This window comes from Nannospalax galili, unplaced genomic scaffold (assembly GCF_000622305.1).
Source record: "Nannospalax galili isolate Female #2095 unplaced genomic scaffold, S.galili_v1.0 scaffold158, whole genome shotgun sequence".
Classification (NCBI taxonomy): Eukaryota; Metazoa; Chordata; class Mammalia; order Rodentia; family Spalacidae; genus Nannospalax; species Nannospalax galili.
The window spans coordinates 2924051-2945821 of record NW_008345290.1 but is presented as its reverse complement, the minus strand read 5'-3'; the positions used below and the strand labels follow the sequence as shown (position 1 = coordinate 2945821).

Below are 21771 nucleotides of genomic sequence, written 5' to 3'. Positions count from 1 at the left end.
CAGTATCATACAGAAAATTTCATTTTCAATGCAATTGACATTAAGAAGTTTGCACATGCGTTTCTAATCTCTATATGTCTGATTATAACTAATGACAGTGAGTTACTTTCTCTGAGCTCCTTGGCATCTGAGCATGAATATAAAGTCATCAGGTGCATTTCAATGGTAATGTTGTTACTTCATTTGACTTTCGCTTATTTTTTAAAGGTTAAATGTCATTCAATTTTATATCTTACAGGGCTTATACTGAGTTCAATATTGTATAGCTGTATTAATTCAACTATGAACCTAGAAACTTATAGCTGCTTGTGAAAGATAATGTACTCTTGCGCTGGAGTATGTTACTGAATATGTTAAAGCTGTAATGAAATGTGTCTTCTAATCGTGTAGTTATTAAAAATTACAAAGAATAAATAATGATTAAAAAATAAGCGAAAGTCAAATGAAGTGTATGAAGAAGACTAGGCCGTGTGTGTGTGTGTATCAGGAATTACCTGTCAGCTTTAACATGGAAGCCAGTGTGATGGTAAAGAACAGGTTACTATGACATACTTGATAATCACATCAGCCTAGTGGACGAGTAGATAAAGAAGAGATGATAAAATGATGGGGGTTAGTGAAGCTGGAGAGAGACACTTTATCAGCCTTGGCAGTGTGGCTGAAGCATAGTGGTGAGAAGTGTACTGAGTATATGGGCATTCTAGGCAGAACCAGGGAACTCACTGCTGGCCTCCTAGCCACACTGAAATATAGACAGTGCACATCAGTGATTTGAAGCCACCGAAGGGTTGTGTAACTGCTGGCAGGAAGACTGGTGGACTGGGAGGAAGAAGCACAGGGTTAGATGACAAGAAGCACTGAGTAACCCGGATACAAGTGTACTAGTCCAGCACTGTGTGCTTTCTTGCCCCTGCTGAATTGGCTGACATACATCTATCTGGTTTTGTCAGGGTAGAGCTGGTGTAGCAGAGGAAACCTGACCAAACTGGGGCCATGTGGATATTTTTAATCTATATTGAAATAATCAAAGATAGATACGAACAAACAATACTGCTAGACTGCAGAGAGACCGAGGAAGGGATGCTGCCTTGATTCTGTAGCTTGTTGAGTGTGTTCAGAGCAGCAAAATATAACAAATTTTGTGTTTATTGATTTTGATAATACTTGAGTTTTAAAAACACCCGTGCCTTTACCTGGTAATGTTGATCTTAGTGATTTTTTTAAAATAGTAAAATTGAGATATGATTTACATCCCCTGCAATCAATATTTGACATGTTTTCTGCAATGGTTTTTAGTATGTTATTTCCAATCACCACTACAACTTTGGAAGATTTTTATAATCTCAAAGAGCATTCTTTAGCTATTGCCTCCACTTTTTGTTCTCCCCGTCTCTAAGCAAGCACTGCTCCATCTTGTGCTGTTCAGTGTTCTAGACATTTCTTACTAATGGAATCTACAATGCAAGGTCTTCTAGGACTGACTGCATTTAGCAGATTTCAAGGTTCATTTTTGTTGTATCATGTATAAACACTTCTTTTTTATAGCCAGATAATACTGCATTATAGGCAGACACTGTATTTTGTCCATCATTCCTCAGTTGTTTCTTCTTCAGGCTGTTATGAGGAACCTAATTCTTTGCCACTATGTTCAGGAAAGTGATAATCTTTGCACTTGCCATGTGGCTCTTTCTACACTGTTTGTAGGCTAGGCTATACTTTCTGTACTATTCTGTATACCACTTTTGGATGAACAACTTAAAACAAGGCCCCTACATGTGGGAAATTTCAAGTCCTTAGTACCTACAAGGGAAATTTTTACCAAGATACTTTTCTCTGAGGTTTTCCCTTGCTTTGGTACCTCTTAGCTAAGTATACAGAAGTATTTCCATTCTAGCTTGAGTGAAAAATTCATTTAAGTTGGAAATGGTTTGTGGGAGATTTGTGGGAATATTGAAAATATGCAAAGGATATTTTAAAAAATTTTTATTTTATGTGTATATGTGTATTGCCTGCATGTAGGTAAGTGCACCCGTGTCATGCAATGATCTCGGAGGACAGAAGAAGCTATCAGATCCCCCGGAACTGGAGTTACGGACAGTTGTTAGCTGCCATGTGGGTGCTGGGATTCGAACCCAGGTCTTCTGCAAGAACAACCAGTGTTCTTAACTGCTGAGCCATCTCTCCAGCCCGTAACGGATATTTTTGAGGAGAAGCAGAAGGATCATTAAACGAGATTGAATGGCAGAGTAGAGCTGTGAGACATAAGACCTGGGGTTAGGCAGCACATGTGTCCGATACCAGGGCTGGGCATATTTCCTATCTAATGTTGGATGAGCTAAAACATCAGAACTTAGTAGGAGGTTCTTGTACTCTGGGAGGTCAGTGGCTGGCGGGGACAGGGTTCAACGTGGCAGCCCTGACTGACCTGAAAGAACATATTCAGAAAAGTCCTGTTAGCCTCCAAAAGAGGCGGAAGGGAAACTGGTTCAGTTGTAGGGATTGGAAATCCTTTTAGGACTTGAATTTTTTATTTTTACTATTACTATAATCTTTTAAATTTTGGGGGGGGTCTTTTTGAAGCAGGGTCTCCCTGTAGTCCCAGCTGCCCTGGAACTCACTATGTAGACCAGGCTGTCCTTGAACTCACAGAGATCTGCCTGCCTCTGCCTCCCAAATTTTGATTTATTTATTTTTATTTTATGTGTATGAGTGTTTTGCCTGCATCTAAATGTGCCCGTGCATACAAAGCTCACAGATGCTAGAGAAGATGTTAGATCCCCTGGAACTGGAGTTATGGATGGTTGTTAACCACCATGTGGGTGCTGGGAATGGACCCCATGTCCTCTGTAAAAGCATCCAGTGCTCTTAACTGCTGAGCCATCTCTCCAACCCCTATTTTTATTTTCAGAGACCAAGTCTCACTATGTAGCTTTGGCTGGCTTGGAACTTGCTATATAGACCAGACTGCCCTTGAACTCAGAGATCCACTTTCTTCTCCCTCCCTACTGCTGGGGTTAGTGATGTGTGCTGCCATGCCAGATGCAGATTTGAGTATCTTGATTAGGCCATTGGCAGCCCTCTCCCCCATTCTTGTGAGTTATGATTATCCCCCAAATTCATGTATAAAGTTTTGAGTAAGGCATCCAGGATTTGCTGAAATCCATCCCTAGTGTGGATTTAAGCTTCCCATGTTATGCCAAGTTGCGTTGTTAATTTGTTTACAACAAGATTGATGCTAGACCCATTTCTTTAAAGATTGCAGTTGTTTTGGGGTTTGGGGGGGGTTCAGTTTGGTTTTAGAATCATTTATTTATGATTTATATACCATGAATTTTACTATTTTTAGCATACTAGATGGCAGTTTTTAGTTACCTCTGTAGTGATTTCATATAGTGTACTAGTAGCATTTATTTATTCCTAGAAATAAGATGTTTATACAAGCAATTTTGTTTTGAATATGTTAAACTTCCTATAATATATGCAGTGAAAATTTTGATAAATATATATTTCCTAAACATGAATGTGTCTGCACATTCGTGTACTTTGTACAAATGTGAAACCTGTCCCCTTTGCTAGTGGAGCTTTTGAAGAATGTGAGTTCCATTAGCTTTATTACTTTAGGTTTGGCCAACACTCTTCATAGATCACAGGTGTTTGACTTTGTGATGTCTCTGGAGCAATAAAGTTGAGGCAGCATCGGTGAAGCCATAGAAGCTAAATATATTTAATTACTGAACAAATTGCTTTTAGGAAGAATTAAGAGTGATCATTTAAGTAAACATATTAAATAGATAATTATCCCCTATGGCATGCACCTCTTTTACCAGCCTTACCACCTCTGTCTCTCATCATCATATCCAAGTTACAGCTAGCTACATAGCAAGCTTGAGGCCAGCCTGGGTTATGAGACCGTATCTCAAAAAAAAAAAAAAAATCCAGGGGAGGGGCATTCCATCAACAAGTTCAGAATGAACCTTACTTAAAAGAAAACACATCCCTAAGACAAATCCTAGTAGATTTCAAACTGCAGTTAGTAGACAAAGGCATAAAAGACACATATCCTTTGAAGAGGGGGTTTAAGAAAGTAAGCACACACACAAAAAAAGGGTACCAAAATTAAATAGAAATTACCATAGAAATGTAACATGTTTCTTAACAGTTTTTATGTGTCCTGGGACTAGAAAACATTTTCAGGGATTGCCTTTCTTATTTTTCAGTTAAAGTAGTAGTTTGCTATAAGTTCATAGAAACTTAGTTTCCCATCTATCATCCATCCGTCCGTCCATCCATCCATCCATCCATCCATCCATCCATCTATCTATCTATCTATCTATCTATCTATCTATCTACCTATCATCTATCTATCGTCCTCTGTCCGTCTGTCTGTCTGTCTGATCTTTTTGAGAGATGGGGTCTCCCTGTAGCCCCAGCTGGAACTCACTATGTAGGCCAGGCTGACCTTGAACTCACCAAGAGAGTGCTGCGATTAAAGGCATGTGTGCCACTATGCCCAACTATCAGCTTATACTTTTCAAGAAAAAAATGTTTCAGCCCTTGGATGCTAAGGGCAGATGAAGTTGGTTTACATGGTGAGACACACCCACAGTTCATATTATAATGAACCTATTATTACTGCTTTAATAGTCTCCCCTTTAGAATAAGTACAGCTCAGGTAATACAGCCTCACTCAGATTTAGAAACATGCATTTTACACCTTCATGAGCAGCTACATGCAGATAACTACTTAGAGTAGTATTGGGGGGTGTTTTTTTTTTGTTTTTTTGTTTTTTTTTTTTTTTGAGACAGGGTCTCCCTGTAGCCCCAGCTGTCCTGGATTCACCATGGCGACCAGGCTGGCCTTGAACTCACAGAGATCCACCTGCGTCTGCCTCCCGAGTGCTGGGATTAAAGACGTGCGCCACCACGCCCGGCACACTTAGAGAGAGTAGTTTTGAAGACTCGAGTATCAAGTGTGCTTTATTTTGCTGTGTGCTTTGAGTTTTTTTCATGCTACACTCAGTAGAGCTATAAAAGGAAGTTCTTTGAAAAGGAACATTTTTTTACAGATAAAACTCAATTTAGGCCCTGTCTCATGGCTTTGAATACAGGAGGAAGTGAGATGATGTGTTTGTGTATGTATGAGAAGTATGCACAGCTTTGCTTCCCGTCTGGAGCCAGGCAGCTGCCGGGAGCACCGCTGAGGAGCAGCCTCAGCAGCTGCCCCGCTGCTTGGTTACCCATCAGAAAGAGGTTAAGACTGGGATGGGGCTGGTCAGCAGAGAGACGCCTCGAATGTGCTCCCCGTGGTGTTTTCCTTTGGTTCTGTAGTGCAAAGCCCCTGTTGATTCCTTGGCTCTTTTCGATCATGGTTACTTAGTGATTTGAAAACATATTCCTGCCCTGGTTAATATCTTGGGAAACTCAAAAATGTATGATTTTTTCTCCCCCTCCTGCTAGGTGCTGGATAGTTTACTAGTCCAGTATGGAGTGGTGGAGAGCTGTGAGCAAGGTACCTCTCTTCTGAATTGCTTTCAAATTTGTAAAAGGAAGGAAGTAGAAAGATAACTAACTTTCTTTCTGTTTTTCTCTTCCTCTAGTGAACACTGACTCCGAAACTGCAGTCGTAAATGTAACCTATTCCAGTAAGGACCAAGCCAGACAGTAAGCAGTTTGAAACTTCTCGTCTCTATGTAATAACTAGGTTATGTTCAGTAACTTACATTTTGTGGACTCTAAATTGAAGGAGAACTGGTGGGGAGCAAAAGGAAACTTTATTTTTTATGGTTTGACTCTGCAATTATGTCTTTTTAAGTTCGCATGAGTATTGGTTTAAGGTTTGTTCCATTTTTAATATATCTTTAATACCATTTGCAGAGTGATATATGAAACTAAACTGCATTATATTTGCAAAATGCCCTGGGCCTGAATATTTTCAAATTACATGATTTCTTTCCCCTTAACTACTGTGACACTTTAATACTATTTTAGCTGAAGCTGGTAAGTTGACTATGCATTAAACTAACAATAGTTAAATATTAGTTTTCTTCCTAAATTCTCTCATAATAATTGAAGAATGAGCAGACATTGAACCAATGTGACTTGCTTTTTAGCTTTACAAAAAGTGTATGTTCCAGTGCAATTAGCGACTTTTCAGATCAATCTATGATAATTTTGTAGGCTTTGAATAAGTTAAGAACTAACAGAATTAGTAGAGAAAAAAGAGGGACCCATAGATACTGCCTTTGATAGCTCTGCCCAGAACACAAACACAGGAATGCCATAGAATACTCATCATCCAGCACTTGGGCTGACTGGAAGTCTCATCCACCTCCAGACAGAGTTAGGAACAGACTGGCCATTCTGTGGGGCAGGTGAAAGGAGGATTGCCCTGACAATCTCTTAAGCCCTAATGAGGCAATGATTTTTAACAGTGAGAATTCAGGTAGACCTGGAGGGGCAGCCAGCCAGAGGAGAGAAGGATCCACATCCAGATCCTCGAAGAACACCTACACTGGGCACTGCCTGTCTGCTTGGGCGATGTGAGGCCTGGCAGCCTGTGGGAACCCCACAGCCCAGGCCTCTAGCACTGTGAAAGCACAGCCTGGACAGTTAATCTTCAGCTAGAGAAACAGATTTTTAAAAAGACCCCTGCCAAGCTGGCTGCTTGATGACCACAGACCCTAGGTAAATGGCACTCTCCAGAAACTCAGAGCAGGTGTTCTGGGACTGCATGCTGAAACCTGGCCAACAGGTTTCTTCTAGATTTCAGGGAATAAACTTTGTGTCAGAACCAGGCAGTATTTAGCCATGGGGGACCTGATCAGAGCGAGTCTGCAGGGAAGTATAGACTCTTGTTCCAAAGGATCTGCCAGGTATCAGGAAGGAATTCCCAGGAGCACGGCGGGCATTTCCAACTCAGCTGATGAGTGACTAGTATCTGTGACTCAACAATCCACGGGTGTGATTGGCAACTGGGAGCCTGGGAAGAACTGTACAGATTTAGGGCCAGCATTTGCCACCCAGCCTGACCCAAGAAGAGAGTACCCATGACTTGACTTGGCAATGATCTGCTCAGGGCCAAGAATGGCATTCAGCAACCAGTTCCTGCAGGTGTGAATAGCATTTGCGATTTGACCTATGGAGGGTGACGCACTGAGGGCACTAGCATCTGTGACCTGACCTTGCAGAGGTCCACTCAGAGGTGTGAAAGGCATCTGGGAGCCTGGGAAGGAACACGAAGAGGCTTAGTCACTCTGCCACCCAGCTCTCCTCCTGATACTTACTTTTCCTTTGTTTAGTTTCACAGGCCAGCTCTGTCCTGCTCTGTTCTTTCTCCTCTTTAGTTTTTCCATTTTTGTTTTCCCCTTCCTCCTCTTCCTCTATTCTTTTCCTATTTATAGGAGTCTCAGCTTCCTGAGAGCTGGGACTATGTTAGATTGTCTGATTGTATTTCTTTACCTCTTTTCATTCTAACTTTAGTTAAAACTGCTTCACCTCCCTCACCCCATCCCTGTGTGTTTTGTTTACTTTCCCCTCTTTCTTTTCTGTCAATTTAGTAGTAATCACCGGTCTTCCTCTGTCTCTCTCCTTCCCACTCCTCCCCACAGCAGTTAGTGTCTCAGTGTACACAGGGCTATCAGTGTTTCTTTACTTCTGGAAAGGATTGGCACTTGATTTTTTTTTTTATTCAAAATTTTATTTCTTTATTTTCAAAGATTTTATGTGTTTGCCTGTGTGTATGTATGTATGCCATGTGTATGCAGGTGCCTGCAGAGGCCAGTAAAGAGTGTTGGATCCCCCAGAACTGGAGTTACAGACAGTTGTAAGCTGCCATATGGGTGCTGGGAACTGAACTCAGGTCCTCTGCAAGAGCGGCAAGTGCACATAACTTACTGAACCATCTCTCCAGCCCCCAAGTAATTGTTTTCTTTTTTTCCTTTGACTATTGCTGTATTTTCGTAGTGAGTGATGGAGATTAATTTTTCAGACATTATTCTATTTTCTGGGGAATACTAAAAATTGAGGATGATGCTTTGAAAACCAGTGTAGTAGAAGAAAAAGACATGCCAACTCTACCACAACTTACTTAGTCCTACTTAAACATTGAAAACACTTCCACTGAATAAGAGTGATTTATAAAAAACACTGTGACCTAACCCAGATGCACACCTTCCAACACGAAAAACAAAAGCTACCAAGTACCTGGTTACATGTTCCCTATCATGTTGGCTATCCCAGACTTAAATCACATAGTATGGAACTTCTGGCCACTCTCTACAATGATATGAAAGTCAGATATTTTCCTTTGAGAGATTTTTCATGGCTTTCCTCTGGGCCTCCCTACATCACATTGACCATCACCACAGTCTCTCTCTTTACTTGAAGCTATCACTCAGACTGGGTCTCCCTGTAGCCCCAGCTGGCCTAGAACTCACTATGTAGACCAGGCTGGCCTCGAACTCACAGACATCTGCCAGCCTCTGCCTCCTGAGTGCTGGGCCATGCTCAGCCTAAGCTATCACTCTTAATGAAGCTCCTTTTCAGGTTTTGTAAGGAATCCTCCCCTTCCTTAGAAGCCCATTCATGTTGTCTCTGATACAGCATACTCTTCATTTTAATGTTCTCCTACCCCAAGGCCTAATCATGGCTCCCGTGATCCTGAGGGTCTTTCTCCAATAAAACTCCTTGAAGAGCAATTTTGTGTCTGTTCCTTTCCCAAACCAGCTCACCTGCTTTCTCTTTTTTTCTCTAGCACCCAATGCCTCAAAATTATTAATCCCAGCATAATGATCTTCAAAAAGGCTGAATTAGATGAAACTAAAGAATTAAAAAGTTGAATGAAATAAGGAAGTCAATGCAAAATACGAAAGTGGAATTCAGTAATACTGAGAAGAAAACCAAACTGAAACACTGGAAAAGAAAAAGTAAATTAAACTCTATGGAAAGCCTCACCAATAGGACAGATCGAGGAGGGAGGGTAGACTCTCATAGCTTGGAGGTAGAGAGAGGATTTGGAGAATTCAGACAATGACAAAGATAAATTAGAAAGTACAAACAGAACAAGATTCATGGAGCACTATGAAAAGACAAAGCTTACAAAATCATGGGCATAAAAGAGGGAATTTCACACTGAAAGCATTTCCAATAAAATTATAGTAGAAAGTTTCCAAATACAAGGAAAGAGATGTACAAGACCAGAAAAGAACCTCCACATGTCATGTCATAGTCGCAACATTATATAGAATGAAGAGTGAGTAATGAAAGGTGTGAGAGAGGTGGGAAGGTGGCTCAGCGGTTAAGAGCTCTGGCTGCTCTTCCAGAGGACCCAGCATTGATTCCCAACACCCACGTGGTGGCTAACAACTGTCTGTAACTCCAGTTCCAGGGGATCTGACTTCCTCTTCTGACGCCACAGGCACTGCATGACACAGATGACTTACATACATGTAAGTAAGAGCACTGGCTGCTCTTGCAGAGGATCTGGGTTCAATTTCCAGGACCCACATGGCAGCTAGCAACTGTGTGTAACTCCAGTTCCAGGGGATACAACACCCTCTTCTGGCCTGCCAGGCATGCATGACATGGGTGCACTTAGAACACATGCAGGCAAAACACTCACACACATAAAAAATAAAAAAGGTGCAGGAGAGCACCACTAAGTTATATATAAAGGCAGGCCCATCACAGCAACAGCAGATTTTTCACCAGAAACTTTAAAAGCATAAAGGGCTTGGAAGCTATATTTCAACCTCTGAAAGAAAACTGCCAGTGCAGACTATCATGCCCAGCAAAATTATTTGTTGTAATTAAAGGAGAAAGAAAAGCTTGCCACGATAAAGACAGGTGAAGGAATCCATGACTATTAAGCCAGCTCTGCATAAGATACTTGAAGGAACTCCTTTGGACTGAAGAGAAAGATAAACATATTGATGAGGCTACAAGAAAAAATAAAAAATGTTTCAAAAAGTAGGTAAGCAGGGCTGGAGAGATGGCTCGGTGGTTAAGAGCACCGACTGCGTTTGCAGAGGACCTGGGTTCAATTCCCAGCACACGCATGGTGACTAAAACCGTCCTTAACTCCAGTTCCTGGGGAATCTGATGCCCTTTTCTGACCTCTGCAGCAGTACATGACATGGGTGCAGTCACATACATGCAGACAGTACACTTGTACACATAAAATAAAATTAAATATAATATAGGTAAGCAGTTGAAGATAGAGAATACCAAGCGCTATAAAATCAACAGAATGACAGGAATTAATACACGCCTTAATAATTTTGGGGAATTGAGACTGTTAATACTGAATCAAAAGGAAGACAAGCATATTGGATTAAAAAACAGGATCCAGGACTGGGCATGATGACTTAATGCCTTTAATCCCAGCCTCAGGAGCTAGAGGCAGGCAGATCTCTGTGAGATCAAGGGTAGTCTGCCAGGACAGTTGGGGCAACAAAGGGAGACCCTGTCTTAAAAACAAAACAACAAACCAGAATCCATCTGTTTCTTGCCTCCAAATATCATACCTCACCGTCAAAGTCACGCACCCCTTAGGGTGAAAGGATGGAAAATGGTATTCCAGGCAAATGGAGGTAGGAAGCAAACAGACGTCACTGTTCTAATCTCTGACAAGATATACTTCAAACCAGAATTAATCGGAAGAGATTCATACTGATTAAGGGACCAGTCCCATCAAGGAGACATTTACAAGTTTTTTTTTTTTCTTTTTGTTTTATTTTTTATGTGTATGGGTGTTTTGCCTGCGTGTAAGTACACCATGTACATGCAATGCCCGAGGAGGCCAAAAGAAGGCATTGGATTCCCCGAAATTGGAGTTAGCTGCCATGTAGGTTCTGGGAACCAAACTTGGGTTCTCTGCAAGAACAGCTGGTGCTCTTGACTACTGAGCCACCTCTCTTGCCTGAAGACATTGCAGTTTTAAATATATGCACTAGACATGGGCATATTCAGTTTTTAAAACAAATACTATCAAATGTAAAGATAAGCTTAACCCTAACATAGCAATAGTTGGTGACTGCAGCACCCCACTGTCATCAATAGATAGGTTATCCCAACAAAATTAGAGAAACAGCTAAGTTAGAAAACAGATCATTGAACTTCACAGACGTCTATAGAACAATACATAGAAACACTACAGCAGCCCGTGGAGCTTTTTTCTAAAATAAATCACATATTAGGATATAAAGCAAGTCTAAGCAGATACAGAAATTGAGGTAATTTATTGTATTCTATCTGACCACAAAGGAGTAAAACTAGAAATCAAGAGAATCTATAGACGATGCACAAGCCTTTGAGAGGGAACAACACTATTGAATGATGGATGGATCATCAAAGAAGTCAGGACGGAACTTTTTTAAATTCCTAGAATTAAATGAAAATGAAAACACACCATATCAAAACCTGTGGAACACAAAACAGCCTAAGGAGGGACATTTATAGCTACAGGTACCTGCATTTAAAAAACAAAACCACAAGCCAAGGCGTAGTGGCGCACGCCTTTAACCCCAGCACTGGGAGGCAAAGTCAGGTGGATCTCTGTGAGTTCAAGGCCAGCCTGGTCTATCTAGTGAGTTCCAGGACAGCTGGGGCTACACCCACAAAGTTCTCAAATAATGGTTTGTCTTAGGCCCTTGGAAACACAGAGAAGCTGAATCCCAAATCATCAGATATAAAGAAATAATAAGACCAGGGCAGTAACAGATGGAATGGAACTGCAAACAATGCAAAGAATCAGTGGAACTGAGAGTCAAGATTGACAAGCCCTTAGCTAAACTAACTAGAAAAAGAAAGCCTAAATTACAGATGAAAGGAGATGCCTTACAGCAGGTACACTGAAGTTCAGAAAGTCATTATGATTTATTATTTTTAAATAACATATTCCACTAAATTGGAAAATCTAAAGGATGGGCAAATTTCTAGATGTCTGTGACCTATAAAAATTAAACCAAGATGAGACAAATCATTTAAATAGTTCTATAATAGCAGTAAGATTGAAACAATAACTTAAAAAAGCTCCCAACTGAAAAAGTCCAGGCCCAGATGGCTTCACTACTGAATTCTACCAGACCTTCAAAGAACGAATACTAGTAGTTCTAGAACTATTCCTTAAAATAGAAATGAAGGAACACTACCAAACTTTTGACAAAGTCAATATTACCCTTATACCAAAGCTAGATAGAGACAACAGAGAAAATTATAGATGAGTCTCCTTGTTGAACATAGTTGTAAAATACTTGAAAGCTAAATAACACATCAAAATGATCTTCTATCATGCAGTTGGCTTCATTTCAGAGATGCATCACTGCTTCAACATATGCAAATCAATAAATGTAATCATATATTACATAAATAGACTCAAGGACAGAGGCCCATGATCATCTTGATACATTAGGAAAGGCTTTTGACCAAACCCAACATCCCTTCATGAGAAAAGACCTGAAGACACTAGGAATTGAAGGAACATATCTTAATATAATAGAGGCTTTGTCTGACAGACTGTAGCCAACATCACGCCAAGTAGAGAATGAGAGCATTTTCACTAAAACCATGGACAAGTGAAAGTGTCGAGCTTCTTTCCTCTTACTCAGTATAGTGCTTGAAGGTTTAGTAGAGCATTAAGACAGGAGAATAAAAGATGAAATAGGAAAGAAGTCAAACTATCCTTACCTGTAGATGATATTATTCTATATATGGAGCACTGAAAATTCCTCCAGAAAACTCTTAGAGCTCATAGACAATTTCAGCTAAGTAGCAGGATACAAAATTAACGTTAAAATCATATATACTAAAACCATATAACATCTACATATGCTGATAAAATCATCTACTAATGACAGATACACTGAGGAAGAACTCAAGAAAAGAATCCCATCCTAAAATTACCTTGGATTAACCCTAACCAAGGAAGTGAGAAACCTCTGTAATGAAAACTTTACCCATAGAAATTGAAGACAGTAAAAAATGGAAAGACTTCCTGTGCTCATGGGCTGGATGAACTGATACTGTGAAAATGACTATTCTATCAAAAGAAATCTACAGCTTGAGTGCAGCCTCCATCAAAATTCATATGGAACCACTAAAGACCCTGTATAAACAAAGTAAGCCTAAGCAAAAGAATAATGCTGGAGACATCAGTGTACCTGACAAGCATAGGCAAAGACTGAATATGAGAGTGATGTCAACAATGGACAAATGGACCTCATGAGACATAAATGCTTCTGCGCAACAAGAGAAACAGCTAGTCGAGTGAAGAGATAGCATGCGGGATGGGAAGAGATTCGTTGCTGGCTATACAGCTGACAAAAGATTAATATTTAGCATATACAAAAGAAATAAACCAAGAAGTCAAACAGCGCAGTCAATAAATGATCTTATGAAATGAACAGAGCACACTTAAAAGATAAAATATTAGCTGTGCATGGTGGCACACACCTTTAATCCCAGCACTTGGAAGACTCAGGCAGGAGAATCTCTGATTTGGGGCAGCCTGGTCTGCATAATGAGTTCCAGGACAGCTAGAATTACATACTGTGTCTGTCTGTCTCTCTCATACACATCATATATATCTATATATATATATATATAATATGTATATATCATACATTTCTATATATCTATGTATATATCATACATATATATATATATATATTTGGCTAATAAACATGAAAAAAAATTCAACTTACTAGCAGTGTAAATAAAACTACATTGAAATTCCACACACCCCCCCCCCAGTCAGAATGGCAGTTGTTTTATTTAAAAAAGAAAATGCTGGCGAGGTTATGGACAAAAGGGAAGGCTTCTGTACTGCTGGTGGAAAAAGAAACTAGTTCAGCCACTGTGAAAATCAGTATGGCGGTCCACAAGAGACTAAAGATAGAGCTTCCATACGACCCAGATGTACAACTGTACAAGTCTTGGGTATTTACCCAAGTGAGCATATCACACAGATAATGTACGTGTGTGTGTGTGTGTGTGTGGTTTTGAGACAGGATCTCAAGCTCAGTGGCCTGGAGCTCTCAGAGATCCACCTGCCTCTGCCTCCTGATGCAGGGATTACAGGCATGCACCACCATACTTGAACACAAATGCTTATCCCAGCACTATTTGTATTTTTAAAAGATTTTATTTTTTTGTGTATGGATGTACTGCCAGCATGTATGTAGGTCATGCAGTGCCTGAGGAGGTCAGAAGAGGGTGTTGGATCCTCTGAAACTGGAGTTACAGACGATTATTAGTTGCCATGTGGGTATTGGAAATTGAACCCAGGTCCTCTGCAAGAGCAGCCAGTGCTCTTAACCACTGAGCCATCTCTCCAGCCCCAGCTTTATTTGTAATAGGTTATGCAATGAGAAACAATGGACTGCTCAAGGACAATATATCTATGCACAATGTTTTATAACTCTAAAACAACCAGGTTGTATCGTTTGTAGCAAAAAAGGTATAACTAGAGATCATCAAAAGCAAATTAAACCAGATTCAGAAAGGCAAGTATTTTTTCTCATTTGTGGTTCCTAGGTTTTCTACAGATACTTAACATTGTGCATGCACCTATGACATGATATGAGAAGTAAAATTGTCTACGGCATGAAAGGGGATTAACAGGATGAGTGAGATAGGGGAGGAGAGGGCAGCATGGGGAAAATAAGCTCAACCTACAACATAAACTTGCATGAAAATATCCTTATGTAATATGGCACCATGTTAAAAAAATTCAAAAATCAACACATTTTGAAAAAAAATTTAATAGATGAAATGCTGAAAAAAAAATATATATATACTTTAAAATGTTTTCAAAGAAGAATGGGAGTTCATCTAGGGCCAAAGGCAATATAGTTATGAGTGACTGTGGAAAGACAGGCCAGGGAAGAAGGGGTAAATTTGTGTAACACAGTTGGAACTTTAACTCTGTTAAAACTGATGATATGCACCTTCCAGGTTGGCCACAGTGAACTCGGCCAAAGCTCAGGGATGAAAGATCCATGTGGTTTGCTCCTTCTCCTACAAGTGGTACTATAACAACTGTGCATTTTATATATTTAAATGTATTCTGTAAGTATATTTATGAATGCATAGAGTGATTGTAAGGGTCTATAACGACTGACTTGGCTAATTCCACACTGGATATTTAAATTGCTTCTTTTTTTTTTTTTTTTAAACTATGAACAGTGTACAGAATGTTCTTTTTGGGTATAATTTTTTTGTGTATGTGTGAATGTATCTACAGGATGAATTTGTAGAATTAGAATTTATATTTACAATTTTCTTTTAAAAAGTTTATTACTCTGTGTATGTGCACATATGCATGCACGTGTGGAGGTTGGATGACAGCTATGTGGAGTCACTTACCTCCTTCCATCTTTATATGTGATCTCAGGATCGAACTGATCCTGAGATCAGACTGAGCCATGTTGACAACCCAGAACTTACCTTTTCAGTTGTTTCTTTGTAGAATATGAAGTAGTTTGTATTGTGTGTCTGTAATCAACATTCTCCCTGATACGGGACTTTGACAAACGTTGCCAGTCCAGCAGGTGAAAGTGTCATGATCATGTTATTTTTCATCATTCTTATGTTTAAACTTACTTGTATTTGTGCTCTTTATTTTTTAAAAATTAAACATTTATCTGAGCCTCTGGGCATTATGGTCATTGTAGTATAAGCATTTAATCAATGTTTTACAAACGTTTTCTTCAACTGTGCCCCACAAACATAGTAAGAAAATGCCACCCCTTAAACCAGAGCTGTCCAGCCTTTTACATTGTGACATGCCATTGTCTACAGATGGGTTGAACTGTATCATAGCTGTCCTCAGAAACATGGCCCATGGACCACAGGCTAGACACACTTTAACCCCCAGTGAACAGGGAGAAAAAAGTAAGGGCAGTCAAAAGGTGTTTCACATGTTGATGTTGCCAGTGATCTGTATTGACTAATAGATAGAACCAAGGTCTTGTTGGATGGAAAATATGGGATAAACTCAAGAATATTTGGAAATTTTCAGGTGCCTAGTTAGCTTAATAGCTTCCTTCCTTCCTTCCTTCCTTCCTTCCTTCCTCCCTCCCTCCCTCCCTCCCTCTCTCCCTCCCTCCTTCCCTCCCCCCCCACCACCCCTGTTCTTGGCAGTGTCCTATTCTGTAGCCCAGGCTGGCCTCAAATTCTTGATCTTACTACTTCAGCCTTCTGAGTGCTTGGATTACAGGTGTCCCCAACTTGTTGCCTTTGTCATGGAACTATGTAATATGGAATGAAAATATCCTTATGTAATATCGCACCATGTAAACTTACTTGATACTAGCAAGATAAAGGAAGAAATGCTTAATTCAGCAGTGGAGTGGGAGCTCATCTGTTGGACACAGCCTACAGAGCACTGAAGTAGCTTAAGAAGAACTTTCGTAGAGGACAAGATAATCAACATTTAGCTCCCTCTATCTGAATTTTAAAAATCCCACAGCAAGTGCAAAGCTATTCTTGTGGCACAGGCCTGTAGTCCTAGCTACTCTGGAGGCTGAGGCAGGAGAACAGCAAGTTCAAGTCCTGCCTGTACTACAGAGTAAGTTTAAGACCAGTCTGGGCAACTTAGTGAGACCTTGTTTCAAAAAGTAAAAAGAGGGCTAGTAATATGGTTCCATGACAAAGCACCTTCCAGATTCCATCCCTACTACTGTGTGTGTGTGTGTGTGTACACATGTACATGTGTATATGTGCATATTTATGCATGCACGGGAATGATAGACTGGCTCGTCAAGACAGAATTATTGCTGCAAGTAATTTTAACATGACAGCAAGTTGAATATGGAGGCATTATGGCTGCTAGAGATGAACAGAGTCTAGTTGTTATCAAGATTGATAGGAGAAAGGCTGGTAGAAATTGCATAATTTAGGTAATTAGCTAACTTAAGCAAATAAATTTGGCATTTCAATAAGGAAGTAGTCGTAGTAGTCTTTATTCTATTGTTCAGTCAGTTTTTATTAAATATTAACCACAATTTGTCATAAAAGGCAAAGTCCCTGACCTCAATGATGTGCTTCTAGACTGAGGGTATTTAGAGACAGACCACCCAAATTGAGCTCCCGTGGGGTCAAGTTGCTTTTTAAGAATATTGTCCATTCTTAATAATTTCACAGATAAAATAGGATATTTAGAGAAAGTTAAAAGAGCTGGAAGAAACTCAGTTTTGTGACAGTCTTATGGAAATTATTATTTGGTAAAGCTGTCTAGTAAGTTTTTTTTTTTAATATAGATTGTATTTTATTTAAAAGATATTGGATGTAATGGAGATGGTGTGGACTGTGAAGTTAAGGGAGGCCTTAACCTTGCCACCTTGACCCCTGAGCTTTAGTTTAATCACCTTTAAAATGAGGATCAAGGGAACTGGAGAGATGACTCAGTGGTTAAGAACACTTACTGCTCTTGCAGAGGGTCCAGGTTCTGTACCAGCACCCACATCAGGCAGCTTACAACTGCCTGTAGCTCCAGTTGAAGAAGAGCCTATGCCTTCTGGCCTCCAAGGACACGTGCACACACATGGTGCACATCAACTCATATAGGCATACAAACATAAAAAACATAATTTTATGTATTAGGATCAAAAGGAAACATTGATGCATATTATACATATTATAGAAAACAGGCTTATCTGAAGACCTGGCACACAGCAGTCCAAGAAATATTAGCTCCTGGGAAAACCACTGGCTCTGGGCTGTCTGAGCTAGGCAGAACTTGCTGCATGAGCCCTGCAAGCTTCCCCATGACTGCCAAAGCCTAACTCAATGTTGTCGGTCCTCCATGCTTTCCCTGGCAGGCCACACCAAGCTCAGAACCTCAGGTCACTGTGCCTGCATTGATGGTCTCAGCACTCCTTTTTCTCCTTGGCATCTGCTGCCTGGAAAGCCTGACTGAGGTGTACCTGTGAAGGTATGAGTGGAACTTGGAGCTCACAGGACACATTCCTGAGTACAGCTTCATGGACTGGACTGTCTGCCACTAATTTTCTTTGATTTGGTCAAGTTCATCTGTCATGGGTCATCCCTGTATCTCTTTCCTTCTCTTAGGCCTCATGTAACCTCAGACTCATGAGGATGACCTTGAACTTTGGATCCTCAAGTGCTGGGATTTCAGGCATATGACACCACACCTGGTTTATGGACTGCTGAGAACCAAACCCAGGGCTTCATATATTCTAGGCAAACACTATCAACTGAGCTACATCCCCAAACTATTTCCAGCCTAAAATGGGAATCACTGTAGATGTTATCTCATAAGGCTATTAAGAGGAACTAAGCTAATCCTCCTGAAACAACTAGTATGTTAGCTAGAAAGTGGTAAGAGCACAGCAGTCAGCATCCTTACGCTTTTCCCCTGCATTTTCAGGAAATACCTGTCACTATCAGTAACACCTTCTGCTGCCCTCAGACAATGCCCAGCCACCTGGACCAAGGATTCCTTAGATATAGATAGCTATGTCTCTAAGATAGAATCTACCTTGGAAATTCCTGCCACCTTGTGGCTAAAAAATCGAAGTACACAGCATACCTATCAGAAATACATGATTTAAGCTTATGGTTGGATTACCAGATTGTTCAAATAAAAATGTTAAAAATCATTAAAAAGAGAAGTGTTTGGGGATCTGCCCAGTACAAGAGAGGCTTAAGTTTCTGACTCACCTGTTACCTTCACATTTTGAGGGGTACTGAGATAAAGCTGTTGAACAGGCTGCTCTTTGGAAGCTTTGTGTGAAAAAGAACCCTTTAGAGTGTTAGACATTTTGTTCCCATACTTTCTTTTACTTAGGTTATTCTGTTGTCTTTTTATTAGAAATCATAGCTGGCTGAAGATGTAGCCCAGTTGGTAGAGTGCTTGGGGTTTGATCCCCATAAACTGGTGTGGTGGTGTACACACACACACACACACACACACACACACACACACACACACACAATACCAGTACTTGGAGGTAGAGGCAAGAGTTCAGGATCATCCTTGGCTACCTAGCAATTGGGAAGGCCACTCTACATGAGACCCTGTCTAGGAACAACAAGAAAACAAAAGTGACAACTGTGAAGCTGTCTTGCAGGTCTCTTTGTATCAGCATGAGGATCAATATCAGGCTCATGAAGTTATGGTTGCAAATGTTTGAAGCATCTTAGCTACAGAGAGGAAAATCCCAATTAGACTTTAAGAATTATGTAAGTAGATTTATTTGGGAGAAAGAAATGCAATCCCAGCCCTTAAAAGGCTGAGGCAGGAGAGTCGAGAGTTCAAGGTCAGCCTGGGCTATGTATATAACAGGAACTGGACTAGATTAAAAACAAAAATAACAGAAATCAAAGCTGAGCATGGTGGCTAGCCTGGTTTCTATAGCGAGTTCCAGGCCAGCTGGGGCTACGGGGAAACCTTGTTGTTCAAAAACAAACACTGTTAACTTTGCTAGATTCATAGACTTTGCACTATAGCTTTCAAAATTACAAAGTTTTGCTTCAAAGCTTTTTAAAATTACATTTATTGTGTGTGTGCACGTGCACATTCTGCAGCTCGCATGTGGAGGTCAGAGGACAGTTCAAGGGAGTCAGTTCTCCTGCTGTGTGGGTCCCAGGGGTTGAATTCAGATCATCAGGCTTCTTAGAAGGTACCTTTAGCCATTGAACCATTGCACTGGCCTGTGGGTTTTTTCATTAAATACATTTACATTGTGTATATTCTTTACATGATACTTCAATCTTAGAATTATTTATTTTATGCTTCTAGGATATGTTCTTGTTCTGTAGCCGTTTCATTTGCTTTTGTGTGTGGTTTGGGGGGGGGGTTCAGTAGTGTCTGAACCTGAGCTACACAGCCAGCCCTAGGTTGTGCATTTGGATGCTTGGTGTGTGTGTGTGTGTGTGTGTGTGTGTGTGATGTTCCATCAGTGTTTGGTGTGAACGTGCACATGGAGACACTTGGGGTGGGAGCATGTGTGGAAGCCAGCCTTGGGTGTCATTCCTCAGGATCCACCCACCTTGGTATTACATTTATTCATTTATTATTTGGGTGGGTGAGTGAGTGTGTGCATGGGGTGAGGGGCACAGTGTGTGAGTAAAGGTCAGAGGGCACTTTTGGGAGTCAATTCTCTTCACCATGTGAATCCTGGAGATCAAACTCAAGTCATCAGGCTTGGTAGCAAACACTTGGTAGCCATCTTGGTGGCCCAACTCATTGGCATATGTATGTATGTATGTATGTATGTATGTATGTATGTATGTATATGTATTTAGAAACAGTCTTGTGCTAGGACTTGGGACTCACTGATTAGGCTAGACCAGCTAGCCAGTGAGCCCCAGGGATCCACTTGTCTCTGCCTCCTCAGTGCCGAGATTGTAAGTACATGCCACCATACCTGGCTTTTTGTGGGAGTGCTGAGGATCAAACTGAGCTTGTCATGTTTACATATAAGCACTTTCCTGACTGAGCCACCCCCTCAGCTATCAGTGCCAATTTTGTTTTGCTTTTAGAACCACTTTTAGTCATGAAGTTCTCTATAGGTAGGCAGACTTTGTCCATAGTTAAGATGCATCCATACAGTAGTATCACTAAGATTTTGTTACTTCTTAGTTACACTATCAACCGACCTTTAATTCTTGTTATGCCTTCCTCTGTTTCCTTTAGCCGTCACTGAGTGCTACAAGCAGTAATTTACAAAGAATAAAGGTTTATTTGACCCAGAGTTTTAAGGCTGGAAAGGTCAAGGTCAGTGACTACATCTGATAAGATTCTTCTCATAGTGTGGACTCTGCAGAGTCCTGAAGTGGGACGGAACTGCCAAGTCCAGGCTCAGGTCTTTCCTCCTCTCATAAAGCCATAGTTCTGTTGGAATAGGGCTCGCCTTCATGCCCCATAAAGGTCCCATCTCCAAATACCTTAGGTGGTTTCTACTCTCTTAATGCTTCAGAGTGCAAAATAAAATTCAGCACGGGTTTTGTTGCAGACATTGAAACTATATCATAGTACAAGGAGAAAATTGAATTTATGACTTTTCAGTAATGGTTAAACCTGATCTTAGGACCTACTTGATAGACAGCAGTGATGTCAGGAAACAAGAAAAAGGGAACTTTATGAGATTGTGAGTGAACTTGGTTAAACATGTACTTAGCAGGCACATGACCTTGGGTTTAGTCCCCAGATAAAGACAGCGACTTTCAGATGTGGAATTTTAGGGCTGAAAGATGTCATCAGTGTAATCTTTAGTTTTGTATGTAGGATAGCTAACCTGAAACAGGAAAATGGTCTTTCCAGTATAGCATGGTTATGTAACTGTTCAGGCCTGATGAGATTGCTAGTTGGAAACCATTCATATTCTTCTGTTATTCAGTTCTCTGTGTGTGGACCCCTGCATAAGTTGAACTTCCTGTGCTCTAGAGAGACATTTTTGCTATTCCAATAAACTTAGTATAATTTAAAGTGTTGTGAACCAGCAAAAGTACGCCACTTTGGGGGGCGGGGGTTGAGACAGGGTCTCCCTATAGCACCAGCTGGCCTGGAACTTGTAGACCAGGTTGGCCTTGATCTCACAGAGATCCATCTGCCTCTGCCTCCTGACTGCTGGGATTAAAGGCATGCACCACCATGCGTGGCTTCCACATTTATTTAAAAATTATTTTACTGATTTCTTTGAGAATTCATAGAATGCATTTAGATCATATTCAGAGCCATTACCCTGCCTTTACCCCCACTCTACTACCCCCCCCCAGCTTCGTGTCTGTTTTTTTCTCTTGCTAGTC

The 21771-nt window shown here is 40.6% G+C and overlaps 1 protein-coding gene across 2 annotated transcripts in view; it reads left to right on the top strand.

The window, feature by feature from the left end:
- Positions 1-21771, top strand: part of Igf2bp3 (insulin like growth factor 2 mRNA binding protein 3) — a 174174-nt gene that overhangs the window by 115226 nt on the left and 37177 nt on the right. For both annotated transcript variants that reach the window (XM_008841466.2, XM_029567585.1), the window contains exons 4-5: positions 5458-5509; positions 5598-5661. In XM_008841466.2, coding sequence (XP_008839688.1) covers positions 5458-5509; positions 5598-5661 — 116 coding nt within the window. The remainder of the gene's footprint in view (positions 1-5457; positions 5510-5597; positions 5662-21771) is intronic.